The sequence below is a fragment of the Furipterus horrens genome, unplaced genomic scaffold, assembly GCF_987537825.1.
Source record: "Furipterus horrens unplaced genomic scaffold, mFurHor1.1.pri manual_scaffold_9, whole genome shotgun sequence".
Taxonomy (NCBI): Eukaryota; Metazoa; Chordata; class Mammalia; order Chiroptera; family Furipteridae; genus Furipterus; species Furipterus horrens.
The window spans coordinates 57,045,687-57,062,479 of record NW_028327179.1 but is presented as its reverse complement, the minus strand read 5'-3'; the positions used below and the strand labels follow the sequence as shown (position 1 = coordinate 57,062,479).

General features: G+C 35.7%; 1 protein-coding gene across 2 annotated transcripts in view; it reads left to right on the top strand.

The window, feature by feature from the left end:
- VPS41 (VPS41 subunit of HOPS complex) overlaps positions 1 to 14,068 on the top strand; it is a 233,952-nt gene extending 219,884 nt beyond the window's left edge. For both annotated transcript variants that reach the window (XM_090287373.1, XM_090287372.1), the window contains 4 exons: positions 4,637 to 4,736; positions 4,850 to 4,894; positions 12,725 to 12,804; positions 13,350 to 14,068. In XM_090287373.1, coding sequence (XP_090143499.1) covers positions 4,637 to 4,736; positions 4,850 to 4,894; positions 12,725 to 12,804; positions 13,350 to 13,430 — 306 coding nt within the window. In that variant the 3' untranslated portion in view covers positions 13,431 to 14,068. The remainder of the gene's footprint in view (positions 1 to 4,636; positions 4,737 to 4,849; positions 4,895 to 12,724; positions 12,805 to 13,349) is intronic.
- The last annotated feature ends 2,725 nt before the right edge of the window (positions 14,069 to 16,793 follow it).

Here is a 16,793-nt window from a genome sequence, read left to right as displayed (position 1 = left end):
TACGCATAAGAAATTGATGAATCTGAATTTATGCAGTCCTGCTTGTGGAAACTCTTCTAGAACCATTGAAATCCCTTGAGACTTCAACATAAGCAAATGTGAAACTACTTAGAATGGTGTTTTCTCAGCTAGGCCATACAGGATACTCAACTGGTGGTGAGCTTGCCATAAAAATAAATAAAAATAAAAATAATTGCAAACTAGATCATGAACAGTAGTACACACACACCAAAAAAAAAAAATATTACAACAATCTTAGTATTTCCAATAACTGAAAATAATAGATTAATCTCAAAGGCATCATTAATAAGTACATTTAAAATAAAGATATGAAAGAAAAAGTATATACCACAATATAAAAGAGAACAATATGATAGAAAATAGGGGGGGGGAAAGCTAAATAGAAATTGTGTGAGTGTGTTCATTTAAATTATCAACTCAGTGAAAAAGGCAAATAATAGATAAATACAGCTGAAAAGGATAATTATATAACTGGAAAACAGATCTGATTAAATCATTTAGCATGCAGCACAGGGTAATTAAGAGATAGAAAATAAAAAAGAGCGGTTAACAGAGACATGAGTGTTACAACATAAATGTCCTCACCAAAGTTCCAAAGGAAAGAATCGAAAGACTAATAAATTAGGAAAACTTCTAACAAAGTTAATCAAGGAAAAGAAAAAAAAGAAATTTCATAAACAAGGAAGAATAGAACTACAGATGCAGATGAGATTTTAAAACAAAGTAAATGCTACAGTTTTCTATCAGTATATTTGAAAACTCTGATGAACAATCTTCTAGGAAATATATATTACTAAAATTTACTTAAAAGCAAATAAAATAGACCTATACTCTAAATAAATCAGTAGTCAAAACACAGTCACAATAAAAACATTATTCTGCAGAGAACTTCAGATAAGCTTTATCATACTTATAAATACAAGTAACTCCTTTTTTACATAAATTCTTTTAGAGAAAAGAATGGAAAAGCTCAGTTCCTCATAAGATGTTAAGTCTAATCTTACCAGCATCCCATGAGGGCACTATGAGACAGTGATAGCCCTCTTTTTTAACACAAATGCAGAAATTCTATGTAAATCATTAAACTGAATCAGACTATTTATTTAATTATTAAAAGTATATACATATCATGTTATCAGTTCTCTCCAAAGTAATCATCTATATGTTCAGTAAAATTCTAGTCCTTATACCAAGAGACCTTTTCATGGTCTTAAATTATATATAAAAAGTAAAGGCTAATATTATCCAAAAAGAAGAGGAGGGTGGATTAATCATATATCAAAGCTTAATATGTGGAAATGTAAAATGGTATGACCACTTTGGAAAACTGTTTGACAGTTACTTAAAAAATTAAACATACTATTGACCCAAGAGGTGAGAATCAGGTCCACAAAAGATCTGTACAAGAATGTTTTTTGCAGCTTTATCCTTAATGTCCCTACACTGGGAACAGCCTGAGCATTAACAGAAGAGTGTACCTCCAGATTGCTGCCTTTTGTTCCCAAAGCGGGTGCTGTATCTCCAGACCTCAAGTTCCTATTTCAGGCAGGAAAATGTGGGAAGCAAAGGGTTTTTTCCTAATGATGCTTTCCTTTTTTTGTGGGAGAAGGTGTTTCCCCAGGCTCTTTTAATCTCATTGACCAGATCTGTTACATGAGCCCCAGCCTGCTGCATATTTTATTGATAGTTGGCCGCACTAAACAAATTTGGAGTTGTGTTTGTAAGGAAGGAGGAGGGATGATGAAGGATAAGCAAGTGTCAGCTATATCTGTAATACTTTATTTTCTGAAATAAACAGATCTGAAGTACATGGCAAAGTATTACCCGATTTGCTCAACATAGGTGGTAGAGACTTAGTATATTTTATTTTATTCTGTATGGTTGAAATATCTCATTTTAAAAAGAAAACTAGCACAAAGTAATGGAACATAATACTCAGAATGTGAGTAGCAGTGATTCGATGCTGTTCTGGTCATTAAAAACCTGGATGACAGAATAGTGCGTGTGCCCTAACTGTGTGAAAACATTATGTTTGCAAGGATAGAAAGGTGAGACTGCGCAGCTGGGAAGATAAACTGCGCAAGATGACCTTGGAAGATGGATGTAGTCAGAAATCATGAGTGTGAAAGTCGGAAAGGGGTGAAGACCACCTCCTTAAGCCAAATGCTACTGCATCTGACTTTCACTTACTACATACATTCATGGGATATACCAACTATGAGCTTTTGAGTGTAAGGTCAGTGTCAGCAACTGATATAGTTGCTACTGGGAATCCATAGTCAGCATAATTCCCTGTCATATATCTGGTATTGAAAAACAGTGCCTGTGTAATAGTACATTATTTTTGTATTCAGTATTTCACCACCTCTCATTGCCTTCAGATTACTACAGATGTTACAGAATAAATGATTCTTGCCTACTGGTGACAGTCTCTTTTTATATACACCTGCTTGGCATCATGTAAATGAAGTTAAAAGGTCTTCATGTTTTTCTGGTTTGAAGCCTGGGTGGATTTTGATCAAACAAAGTAGAAAGTAACATACTCAGCTATACTTGTATATTTTCTTTTCTCCTGGCTGTGTGCCTCTTAATAATACAGTTTTCCCTAGAAAATATGTTATGCAGGCAGAAAGATTGTACCTATTTAGAAAATTGTAAACCTGGTGAAAAAATGGTTCCTTCTTAGTTTGCGTTTTTTGCTATTTTCTTTTTTAACTTTGCAGATAGTGTAGCTTCTGTCTAGACTGTTGGGTCTGCCTTTCTATGTTATTCATGCAATAGACGTAAAACAACCACTGAGGGTCAGAGCTAGCTCTTTTGGAAACATTTTACCAAAGAGACTGTGCTGACTGATACTATTTTTATTTTTCTTAAATTTTTATTTTGGTATCAGAGGGTTAGGAGCTTTATATTGTTTGCTTTTAAATTTTATTAAAGGTTACTGATATGAATATTTTTTAGATATCTTTCTTACTGTATTTGTTCTTTTTTCTTCTTCCCATATGCTTTAATGATATCAAAGTTTCAATATCTTTTTAAAAATGAATCAGAAAAATTCAATTTCTAGTAGCATTTAAAAAATAAAACTTCATGCATTGTGCCTCAATTAATGTAGAAAAAGTAATACCATTAGTTATTTTCTGCTCACCAATACCAGAAATGGTGGGTATAAAACTTCAATGTGGACATCAGGTTTGTTTTCATGAATATTAGCCTTCATATAATTAGGGGTAGACCCTCTGGCTTCATTCACCCAAAGCCAGTGCTCTTTGGGATTTGAAAGGAGCACCTGTTGTTGCAGACAACTGGGGATGGAGTTCCAAGTTGATCACTCCCTTACTTCACTTCCTTGGTGACCTGAAAACATAAAAGCAAAATGCTGTGATGCAGAGCTGGGCCGCAATGAGGTGGCAATGTTGTCATTATGTGGGTTTCTGTGGCAGTTACATGGAACATGCACAGAAGCACATTGGGATGCCGCAGACATTGCACCAGACCCACTCAGCCCTTCAGGCCTCAAATAATCTCCCTCTTTGAAAAGCAGTGAGTTTTGGTAAAAAATGTCATCTAGCTTAAGCACACCTCACACAGCATCTCTCAATTTCTAATAAAATGCCTAAAGAAACTCAGTAAAGGGTGGAAACTCACACTGTGGCCAGCAGAATGGGTTTGAAAGGTAAGGTAGGTTGTTTCTCACATGCCTAAAAGCAGGTGGGCAGTGTTGTTTTCCCAGCTCTGTAACAGTTTGTATCAATCAAAAACAGATGCTTGACCTCTGCTGTGTGCATCCTGACTTTGGAGGGTGCTGAAGTGTTAACTCTTGTCACTGTCCAGACAGAGAGAGGGGAAGTAAATAAGCCTATGAAGTAACAGAATATGCATAAAGAAACAAAGTACAGTACTGGGATGAATAAGAAAATGAATCTTGTGATGGAATATGTAATATCTGTGGTCATTTTTCACTTGCCAGCCATTTCAAACTCACTGAATTTGAGGGTTAATGTACTTACACACTACAATTAATTACTAAACAGTTTGAGTCAGATTTGGAAGGAATGAAAAACAGCACCCTGGAGGCAGTTTAGGACAGAGATCATATCTGTTTAATGTATTGCACCATGTCTTGTGCTTTATATATGAAAGAGACCTGGTACAGTAAAATATTTGTGTAATAAATAGATGGATTTATGAAATAGATGATTATAGAATAGCAGGTTTTCCATCCTGGGCAAAGATCTGGGGTTTGAATGAGCAGGTCACATAGGGGCCAAACTATCAGAGCGAATCTGTGTTAGTTAGACCTGTAACAACAATAGGGGTAGCTAATAGAGGGCCTTCTGTGTCAGACTTTGGAATTGGTATTTGATTTGTTACAAGCACTACAGGAACTGTGGTATATTGCTAAGAAAAATTGCAGAGTCATGACTGAATGGAGGCTGGAAAGGTGGGTCTGACAGTGGTTTGGAGGGAAGAGGGTACTGCGGGAAGGAGCCAGTGAGTGCCTCTTTCGAGTATTTTAAAGACACCAATTTTCTGAGTCCCCAAATAGTTGGGTCCCCTCCCTAAATACTTGAATCTTTTTAAGATGGCTTTTCTTTTAAATTGTGTGCATTAGATTCTGCTCCGTGAAGGCTGCAAAAAAATTCTCGTAGCCGACTCTCTGTCTTTACTGAAGAAAATGCATCGAACTCAGATGAAAGGCATTCTGGTTGATGGTGGGTAAAATTGCAATAATCATATTGGAACTATATGCCTTGCTTTCAGAAGAAACAGAGCAAATAGAAATGAGAAACATTGTGTAATTTCAAGTGTATGTGTTTCCTTGCAGAGGAGAATATATGTGAATCATGCCTTTCTCCTATTCTTCCATCAGGTAAGATGGTTGGGAGGGGAAAAGAAGTCCCCCAATATGTGATAATGATGAGTGGAATTTTAATAAAATTATATCACTTACAGAATACTCCAGTTTAGAGAAGAATTTCAGCCCACATCTCTGCTTAGTTGCATGGTGGTAGTGCCATTCTTTTGAGCTGAGGATCTGAAACTGTGTTGTAAGTCAGCAGGCTTTTTAAAATCCAGAATACTGGTCCTACTAAAAGGTTCTGATTCAGTAATTCCATAGTAGAATATGAAAATTTGCATTTCTAACAAGTTCCCAGGTAATGTTGATGCTACTGGTTCAGGGACCATTGTTTGAGAAGCACTGCTATAGAGTAAAACAAAGTAAAATGAAAACTTACCATCAACCTGTTTAAATTCCAAGGTTGAAGAACTGTGTGTATGTGGGACATTTTTTAATAGATAGCTTTCCCTTTTTTTAAAATCTTTTCTCTCCTATATGGTTTTGGCACCTAAATTACCTCACATTTGAGTGGAAACATAATACCCCACCCCCCATCTAATTGGAGTAGTGACTTCTTAAGAGACATAAACATGTGCTTATTTATAATTCTTGGTTTATTTGTTTTCATATATAATCAAAGCACCTTACACAGGATCATATGACCTGCGAAGAGGAGAGGTCCATAATTTAAAAGTAGAAATTAAAGAACATTGTTGGGATACTAAAAAAATCTTTGTTGTTGTTTTTAATATAAATTCATCTTAGAGAAATACTAAATGACCTAGTTGATGTAGCGTTTATTTAACTTTAAGGGATTATTTAATATGGCAGGAGCATGAAAAGTTTTTCCACTTCGGGCCTTTTATAGAGGAAATAAATAGGTTTGGATTTTAATTGTTGATATTACGAACTTCAGTGGGCACAGGGAAAGAAGTGAGCTTTCATTGTGTTTTAAATAGAAAGAGACTGCATACACCAACACTGTACAGTTAGATTAAATTCCTGCAGAAGTACAGTACAGTGCAGGGTTTAACATATTTCTGCCCTGAAATCAATAGATGGTCTTGACAAAGGCAGTAGGTGAACTGGCAGAAACCATTTCTATAAAGCTACAAAACTGACGTCACTGTGTGGTATGTAACAGTTCTATGTAGCAGCGGGGAATTCACATACATGTACTGATTCTAATTTTTAAAATAAATATGGTTAAATTTTCTATGAAATTGTCCCCAGTTTGTAGTTGTAGTAAATGGCATAAAAGCCAAGCAAGTAACCTGTGATTCACATGGCAACATGAATAGAATATATACTTTTCGCACCACCACCCCACCTCAGGAGTGCATTTATAAATAAGCAGTCGTCCTAAGGCAGTTCATTTAACTACAGCTGGACTTTAATTAAGACTGGTTTGGGTGCTGAACACACAATACAATATACAGATGATGTTTTATAGAATTGTATACTTGAAACCTATATAATGTCATTAACCAGTGTCATCCCAATAAGTTAATTTTTTTTAAAGTACGATAACAGATGAAAAACAAAAAAAAGACTGGTTTAAGATATAGATTCAAGATGGCAGTGATGTAGTAGAACGTTGAACTCACCTCCTCCTATGAACAAACTGAAATATACACATTCATAGAGAGCAGTTACTCCTAAGAGACAACTGAATGCTAAATGAATAGCTTCTGAACAACAAACTAGAAAAAGAGAACAAGTAGAGAAAGATGGGAAACCATGGGAGCTCTCCAGGAGCTATGGAAACTGCCTGGGCCAGGGGTACCAGTGAGAACCATTGCTTACATTTCCTCCCACCACCTGCAGCTCTATTGTGTGGGCAAGAGCTATATCCAAGTGCTTTGGCCCATCTGCAAGATCACCACAGCACATTCCCTGATACATCACCTGAGCTCTTTTAGCTCCAGGCAAAGGAGCTGTACCTGGCTTCCCTACCCAGAGCTGCTCTGGTATGGTAGGCCAGTCCCCCAGTTGCCATAGTCCCTTGTTTGGCTCCAACTGGCGTGTGAAAACCACCAAGCAGACACACCCTACAGAGAGGCCACTTCTATACAAGGCCACTTATTTCAAGATTGGGAGAGGTGGCTATTGTGTCTTAATTTATATAACAAAAATAGAAAGTCAAACTAAAGAAAACAGAAGACTATCTCTCAGATGAAAGAGTAAGAAAAATCTCCAGAAGAAAATCCTAAGGATATGGAGACAAGTAATTTGCCTGATAAATAATTCAAAGAAATGGACATAAGGATGCTCAACAAACTTGAAATTGGAATGGAGGAATTTAGGGAGAACTTCAACAAAATCTTAGAAAGTAGAATAAAGAACCAAGTAGAGCTGAAGACTACAATAACTAAAATGAAAAATACATCAATAACAGGTTAGCTTATACAGAAGAATGGATCAGTGATGTGGAAGACAGACTAGTGGAAATCAATCAGAACAGTAAAAAGAAAAAAGAATTTTAAAAAACATAGTATAAAGGACCTCAGGGATAATATCAGGCACACAAACATTTGCATTATGGAGGTCCCAAAGGGAAAAGAAAGGAACAGAAATGTCATTTAAAGAAATAATGGCTGAAAACTTTCCTAACCTACAAAAGGAAATAGATGTCCAGGTTCAGGAAGCACAGAGAGTTCCAAATAAGATAAACCCAAAGAGACCTGCACCAAGACATATTGTACTTATATTGGCAAAAATTAAATATAAAGCGACAATCTTGAGAAAAGCAAAAGAGAACAACTACAGTATTCCCTCACTTATCGTGGGTATTACATTCCAGACCCCCCCCCCCATGAAGTAGGAACCTTAAATTTATTCTACACTCTTAAATCTATGTAAGTTTAACAACATACATATATAGTACCACAAAATCCCGCGATGTAGCAAAAAATCCACGATAAATAATTAAATATAATAATGTTTTTAAAAATCCCATGATACAGTGAGGCTTCAATAAGTGAACCGAGATATAGCAAGGGGCTTCTGTAGTTATATACAAAGGAAACCCCAAAAGGCTGATTTCTCAGCCGCAACTTTACAGAGTGGCAGGATGACTTTAAAGTGCTGAAGGAAAGGAACCTACAACCTAGAGTAACTTACCCAGCAAGGTTATTCAGAATTGAAGGTGAGAAAAGTTTCCCTGACAAACAAAAACTAAAGGAGTTCATCACCATTAAACCGGCTCTACAAGAAATATTATAGGGTCTTCTTTAAGTAAAAAGGAAAGACCATAACTGGAAATAAAATATGAGAAAAGAAAAATATCCTGGGTAAAGCCAAATATTTACTAAATACAACAAATCAGATGTTAAAAAGTAGCAAATCACATGTTAAAAAGCTACTACATTTTGGTCAAAAAACAAGAGTACCAAATTCAATTCAAACTACAAGAAGGAGGTACACGACACAAAAACATTAAAATATGACATCAAAAACTTAAAGCATGGAGAGGGGTATACAAATATAGTCCTTTTAGAACATATTCAAACTTATAAACACCTATCAGCTTAAAATAAACTGCTATTGATATAGAGTGATACATAAACCTTATGGTAACCACAAATCAAAAACCTACAATAGATACACAAAGAATAAAGTGAAAGGAACTCAAACAAACAAACAACAAAAAAAAAACTAAAGAAAATCAGCAAACCACAAGGGAAGAGAACAAGAGAAGAAAGAAAAAGAGCAGAACTATAAAACAACCAAAACAATTTACAAAATGGCAATAAGCGCATAGTTATAATTTTAATGCAAAATGTAATAAATTCTTCAATCAAAAGATATAGAGTCGCTGAATGATTACAAAACAGGACTTGCCTATATTCTGCCTACAAGAGGCTTCAAATCAAAGGACACACACAGACTGAAAGTAAAGGGATGCTAAAAGATATTTCATGCAAATAGAAATGTAAAAATAGCTGTGGTAGCAATACTCATATTAGACTAAATAGACTTTAAAACAAAATATGTAACAAAAAGGCAAAGAAGACATACATAATTATAAAATGGTCAATCTGAAAAATGTATTTAACAATCATAAATATTTGTGACCCAACATAGGAGCAACTAAATTATATAGAGTAAATGTTAATGAACAGGTAAAAGGAGAAATTCGATAATGGAGATTTTTAATACTCAACTAACATCAATGGATAGATCATTGAGACAGAGTTAATCAGAAAATAATGGCCTTAAGTGTCACATTAGACCAGCTCAACTTAATAGAACATTTCATCCAAAAACTTTAGAATGGAATACGAAGCTTTTCAAGTGCATATGGAACCTTCTCCAGAATAGATCACATATTAGGCCAAATAACAAGCCTCATTAAATTCAAAGAGATTGGAATCATATAAAGCATCTTTTCCAGCTGTGATGGCATGAGAGTAAAGTCAACTAACTATAGGAAGAAAACTGGGGGTGGGGGAATGAGGGGTGGGACACAAATACATGAAAACTAAACAACCAGTGAATCAAAGGAGAAATCAAATAGGTATTCAAAAACTACCTTGACACAAATGAAGATACAATCAGAACTTTTCAAAATTTATAGGATACAGCAAAGAGTTCTAAGTTGGATGTTAATAGCTATACAGGCCTACCACAGGAAACAAGAATATTTCCAAATAAACCATCTAACTCTACATCTTTGAGAACTTGGGGGTTGGAGGGAGAACAAATACAACCCAAAGTAAACAGTAGAAAGGAAATAATTAAGATTGGAATGGAAATAAATGAAATAGAAATTTTTTTAAAAAATAGAAAAGTTTAGTGAAACTAAGATGGAACTGTAGACCATTATGCTGAGTGAAATGAGCCAGTCAGTGAGAGATAGATACCGTATGATCTCACTTATAAAAGGAAACTAATGAACAAAATAGAATCACAGGCATGGAAACATGGAACAAACTAAAACTGACCAGAGGGGAAGAGGTAGGGGGATGGTGGTAAAAAGAAGGGGAAGGGACTAGACAAAGAACATGTATAAATAATCCACAAGCATAGACAACAGTGTGGGAATTGACTGTGGGAGCAGGGGGTGGGATAACAATAAAAAATTATTTAAGAAAAGAATTGGTTCTTTAAAAAGATAAACAAAATTAACAAACCTTTAACAAAACTCATCAAGAGTAAAGGAGAGTCCAAGTAAATAAAATCATAAATAAAAGAGAAGTTAACAACTGATACCACAGAAATACAAAGAATCATTAAACAATACTTCAAATAGTTACATGCCAACAAATTTGACACATGGATAAATTTCTTACAAGACTGAACCAGGAAGAAATAACATCTAAACAGATCAGTTACTAGCAATGAAATTGAACAAATAATAAAAAAACTCCCAACAAATAAAAACCCAGGACCAGATAGTTTCACAAGGGATTTCTACCACACATTTAAAGAAGAATTAATACCTATTCTTTTTAAACTATTTTAAAAATTAAAGTGAAAGAAACTTCCAAACTCATTTTATGAAGCCACCACTACCTGGATACCAAAACCAGACAAAGATGTTACAGAAAAGAAAAAATTATAGGTCAATATCTTTGGTAAACATAGATGCAGAAATTTTCAACAAAATATTAGTAAACCAGACTGAATTATACATTAAGAGCACTATACACCATGACCAAGTAAGATTTATTCCAAGGAAGCAAGGAGGCTTTGTTATCTGTAAATCAACATGATGCACCCCATTAACAAAATGAAGAAGAGAAATGATATTATCATCTCAGTAGAAGCAGAAAAAGGATTTGACAACATTTAACATCCTTTTATGATAAAAACTCTCAACAAAGTGGGTATAGAGAGAACATACCTCAATATTACAAAGACTATATGACAAACCCACAGCTAATATTGTACTCAATGGTGAAAGAATTTCCTCTAAGATTAGGAACAGGATAAGGATGCCCACTGTTACCACTTCTATTCATCATAGGACTGTCCTAGCCACAGCAATCAGACAAGAAAAAGGCATATAAAGGAAGAAATAGAACTCTTATTATTTGCAGATGACATGATACTTTACATAGAAAACCCTAAAGACTCCACCAAGAAACTATTAGAATTAATAAATCAATTCAGTAAAATTTCAGGCTACAAAAACCATTACACAGAAATTTTTTTCTATGAACAATAATGAATGATCAGAAGGAGAAATTAAGAAAATCCTATTTACAATTGTATCAGAAAACATGAAATACCTAGGAATACATTTAACCACAGGTGAAATACCTTTCCTGAGAGAACTGTGAGATATTAAAGAAACTGGAAAAGATACAAATAAGTGGGAGAATAGACCATACACAATTGGAAAGATTAATATTGGTAAAATGTCCTCACTCCTACCTGAAGCCATTTGCAGAGGCACTGAAATCCTTATTAAAAATGCTAATTCCTAAAATGTATATGGGACCACAAAAAACCTCAAACAGCCCAAGAAGCCTTGAAAAAGAACAAAGGGAAAGGTGACATGCTCCCAGATTTCAAACCATACTACAAAACTAAAATGACCAAAACAGTGCATACTGGCATAAAAACAGACATATAGATCAATGTGGAATAAAATAGCCCAGAAATAAACTCTTGCTTATATGGTCAATTAATCTATGACAAAGGAAGCAAAAATATACAATAGGGTAGAAATAGTCTCTTAAGTAAACGGTGTTGGAAAAACCAGATATGAACACACAAAAAAATGAAATGGGACCACTTTCTAAATTGGACCTTATGCAAAAATAAACTCCAAATGGATTAAAGACAAGTTTAAGACCTTAGATCATAAAACTCCTAGAAGAAAACATAGGCAAAACTCTGAAATTACTCCTAGCAATATCTTTTGGGATGTGTCTCCTCCAGGAAAGGGCAACAACAGCAAGAAACATTAACAAATGGGACTACATCAAACTGTAAAGGTTTTGCATGTGAAGAAAATCAACAAAATAAAAAGACAACCTGTTGAATGAAAGAAGATATTCGCAAATGATATATCTAATAAGGGATTAACATCTAAAATGTAAAAGGAACTTATACAACGTAACACTAAGAAAACCATACAATCTGATTTAAAAATGGGTAGAGAACCTTAATGTACATTTCTCCCAGGAGCACATATACAGATGGCCAACAGAAATATGGAAAGATGCTCAACATCACTAATCATCACGGAAATGCAAATGAAAACCACAGTGAGGTATCATCTCACATATGTCAGAATGGCAATCATCAAATAATCAACAAGTAACAGGTTTTGGTGAGGGTGTGAAGAAAAGGGAACCCTTGTGCCCTGTTGGGATTATAAATTGGTGCAGCCACTATGGAAAAAAAGTATGGATATTCCTCAAAAAAATTAAAATATCCACTTCTGGGTATTGATATAAAGAAAATGGAAACATTAATTCAAAAAGACATGTACTTTCTATGTTCATTGCAGCATTATTTACAATAGCAAAAATATGGAAGCTACCTAGTTGTCATTAATAAATAGATGGATGGATAAAGGAAATGGGGTATATACAATGGACTATTAGCCATAAAAATAAAAAAATAAACATGAAATCTTACCATTTGCAACAGTATGGATGTACCTAGAGGGTATTATGTTAAATAAGTCAGAAAGAGAAACAAAAATACCATATCATTTCACTTATATGTGAAATTTTAAAATTAAAAAATATAATAAAACATCCACACAGAGAGGGGAAAAAAAAAAAAAGCTTGCTAAAGGGGAGAGGGATGAGAGGATAAGGAAAAAAGAAAAAGACTGGTTTTAAAGTTTCTGACCTGCTTCTTCGATTGAATCCTCTCTTTTCTGCCCTCTACCCCCAGATGCAGCTAAGCCCTTCAGTGTGGTGGTCTTTCATTGCCGGCATATGTTCCACAAGGAGTGCCTGCCCGTGCCCAGCATGGTGAGTTGGCAGCTAGGCAACTAAAGAGAAATGGATGCAGTCAGAGGGATATGCTCAAAATTGTAGCCTGTCATCCTATGGCCCTGTAGGTTCTCAAAATTATAATATAGTTTTATATCATATAAGGAAATTAATTCATCTAATTCTCAAATGTAGAAGTGTTTAATATGTTGTACTAAGTGTTATAAAATCATATTCATTTAAGTGAATTTGTTCGGGTAAAATTGATGACTATTAAACTCAGAGATGTGAGATACAGTGAGAACCATTTTATGTTTCTATAGCTCTCTCAACCTGATTTCTGTATCATGACACTGCTCTTTTTTAGTGTCACGTTCCTCTGTCACGTTGGGCTTGTTTTGCTGTGGGCTGTCCTTTGAATAACAGCTATTCTAGGTGGAATGTGAACCAGCAATAATCTCAAGGGAAAAAATGACATTTCATAGCACCCTCCTGTCCCCTGACAGATGCTGCCATAATATTTCTGAATATGAAAATAGAAAGAGAAGATTTTTTTTAATCTGTGTTTTTAAATTACATTTTAGAATTCTCCTGCACAGTTCTGCAACATCTGCAGTGCTAAGCACCGTGGACCAGGAAGTGCCATATTGGAGATGAAAAAATAGCTCTATTCTGTTGTCACTCTTCCTCACCGCCCTTTTGAAGATGGTATTTGCAACAACAGAAGCATTTGTTGATAACAGTGCTGTTAAGAGTTTTGTACGTGCTTATGTTATGCTCAGAAAAACTTTGGTCATCTTCACCTGCCTACCATAGTTTTCACTCTGCAGTTGATAAAGATGTTAGATTTTTCCCGATCCAGTCTTGAAATATTTGCATTCATGGTCAATATTTCATCATTTATTTGTTTGGCTCACTCTTTATTGAGGAATGAAAACATATAAGTTTGAGAATTAGAAATGAATTTTTAGATCCTAGTAAAATTGTTCATCCATGAAGTGGACTGTTGAGCAGTCCAGCCAGCTCCTGCTGCATTGGACCATGGTCTGTGTGCTCTGCAATTCTTGCATTCTGGGTTTGGCTTTTTGTGATGTCATCAGCTGTGGTTATCATGTTAATCGGTGTTTAATGAAACATTGTGCACATTGTCACTTATTCACTGACATTTGGGTGACATAAGCAAGCTGATGTCATGCAATTCCATGTTGACTGATCACATGTTCTGTGTATCCCAATGACTAAGTGTGTGGCCCAGGCAGGCACTCAGCATTTGTTGATTGAATAAATGTTAGCTCTGCCTGCATGGAAGACTCTTTGTTTATTGGGTTGAACAACTTCAGTCAAGAATCTTGGCACCCTCTTAAGAAACAGAAGAGACTCCCAGCGCCTTAGAGTGTGACGGGTGGTGGCTAGGTTTTGCCATCGGGGCAGAAATGAGTGATACTGTAGAATCTGAAGGATTCTCAGGAGAAAGGAGACTGTCCAAGGCCAAAGGACAGGCTTAATGTTGTTTTTCTTCTCTGGACTCTTCTCTGCCCTTGTATAAGTTAGCATAGGATAAAGGAAGAGAATTCAAACTTGTGACTATGTTTTCTGATTATTAGCTTCATCTATCTTGGGATATATTGCCATCCTCTAAAGGGTGATAAAATATTGCCCCCACTCTTAGTTCCATAGATAGGAATAAATGCAGCTTCTGCTTTGGTCTTTTAGGGGAGAGGGAAAGATGCTAATGAGTACTGAGCACATACCAACCCCAAAATTGGTGCAGGCATTTCCCTGAGCAACAACTCAGTTAATTCTCATGGCACCCCATGAAGAAGATATTATATCCCTCAGTTTACTGGTGAAGAAACCAAAATGCAGAGATGTTATCACAGTGGCAGAGATGACTGCCTTACATTAGAACACAGGGCTCTGCTTTAAAAAGTCATAGTTCAGAGGAAATGAACAATGCATCTCATTGCATGGTTGTTAAAAGAATATTCTCTATTAGACAACATACTCTTTCTGATAATCTTAAAAATTTGTACTAGAAAGTCCTAGGTTGTTACTGAATGTAACCTTCAGTCTTTTCTTATTCCATGACTAGTAGTCTTTCTGCTACAAAGCTAGTTTTCAGTTTTTGTTTTTGTTTGTGTTTTAACCAAAAAAGCCCTTCCTTCACACACACACATACACAAACAACAAAAAGCAACAAAACAACAAAAAATGCAAGTAAGTCTAATTTGAATCAGAGATAAAATGCCAAGCTACTCCACTAATTTTGGAAAAGAACGTAGTTGCGAAGTGCATGCTTTGTATCCTCTCCTTGAAGAAAGCCATTCTCTGAAACAGCCAAATTCAAAGTTGTTTTTTGATATCAGTTTTATTTTGCCTTTTTTTAGCCAAAAGGATTTTATACTACTTTTTATACTAGTTTAAGTAGGTTCGTCTTTGGGAATTTTTGAGTTCTCAAAAAATATTTAATTTAGTTGTTACAGTGTTAAACTACTTTTCAATATTATAAAAACAAACACTATGAGCAATTACTAGGTTTCAGGCACTGTTACAAGTGGTAGGCATGTGTCATCTCATTTCTTCATCACTCCAATCCTATGAGATAGATGCCAACATCATCCTACAGATGAGGAAAGTGGAGCACACAGAACACTTTCGTCTCAGGTCAGCAGGCCAGTGGTACAGTCAGCCTTCAGAGCCACAATCCTAACCACAGCATATTTGGTCCTTTTTGTAGAAAGTACTTTTTTGACCTGTTTTGGTCAGTGGATAGACAGCAAAATCCAATCTAGCAGCAGACGGATTTCTCATAACGTCTTGATGGCTTACAGAATCATTGAGAGGAACACCTCACAGAGCCCTGCCAAAACTGGGCCAAGGGCACCACTGGCTCCCCCTCCACCAAAGGACAGGCTACACAAAGCAGTGCAAATTGTTATTTTAAAATAAACTTTGAGTAAATAAAAATACACATTTCTCAATTGATTTTTTAAAATGTTTTATTGATTATGCTGTTACAGTTGTCCCAATTTCTTTTCCCTCTGCTCCCCTCCACCCAGTGAACCCCCTCCCTCCAGTTGCCCACCCCTTTTAGTCCATGTCCATTGGTTGTGCATATAGTTCTTCTCAACCTCTTCCTGTCTACTCCATTCCCTCCTATTATGCTTCTTAATTCCTGCATCATCTTCCTCCCTTTTCCCCCTTCTCCCTCTCCGCTGACTTCCCCCCAATATGTTCCCCGTACCTATAATTCTTTTTCTACCCTCATTGCTTACTTAGTTTGCCTTTGTTTCAATTCCCTAGCTTCTGTTGTTGGTTGTTGTGATACAGTTTTCATTTTAATGTTCATAGTTTTGATCCTCCTTCTAAACCAGTCCCTTTAACCTCTCATATAACAGTGGTTTGGATCTAATGAACTCCTTCAGTTTGACTTTGTCCTGGAAGCACTTTCTCTGCCCTTCTATTCTGAATGACAGTTTGCTGGATAGAGTAATCGTGGTTATAGGTTTTTGCTTTTCATTACTTTGACTCTTTCTTGTGAGTCCCTTCTTGTCTGCAGGGTCTCCTTTGAGAAAGTAGCTGGTAGTCTAATTGGGATCCCTTTGTACATAATTCTTTTCTTCTCTTGCTGCTTTTAAGATTCTCTTTATCTTTAATTTTTGACATTTTGATTATAATGTGTCTTGGAGTGGTTCTCCCTGGGTCCAGTTTTTCTGGAACTCTCTGTGCTTCCTGGACCTGTAAGTCTGTTTCCTTCCCCAAGTTAGGGAAGTTCTGCTTCATTATTTTTTCACATAATTTTTCAATTTCTAGTTGTTCTTCTTCATCTTCTGGCAACCCTATAATTCGATGTTCATTCACTTATAGTTGTCCCAGAGGTTTCTGAGCCTCTCCTCATAGTCCTCACTTTTTGTTTCCTCTTTCTGCACTGGTTGACTGTTTGTTCCTTCTCTATGTTCTGATTCATTGATTTGATGTCTGGTTTTCGTTTCCTCACCACTTGTCTTGTATGTGTTTTTGTTCATTTC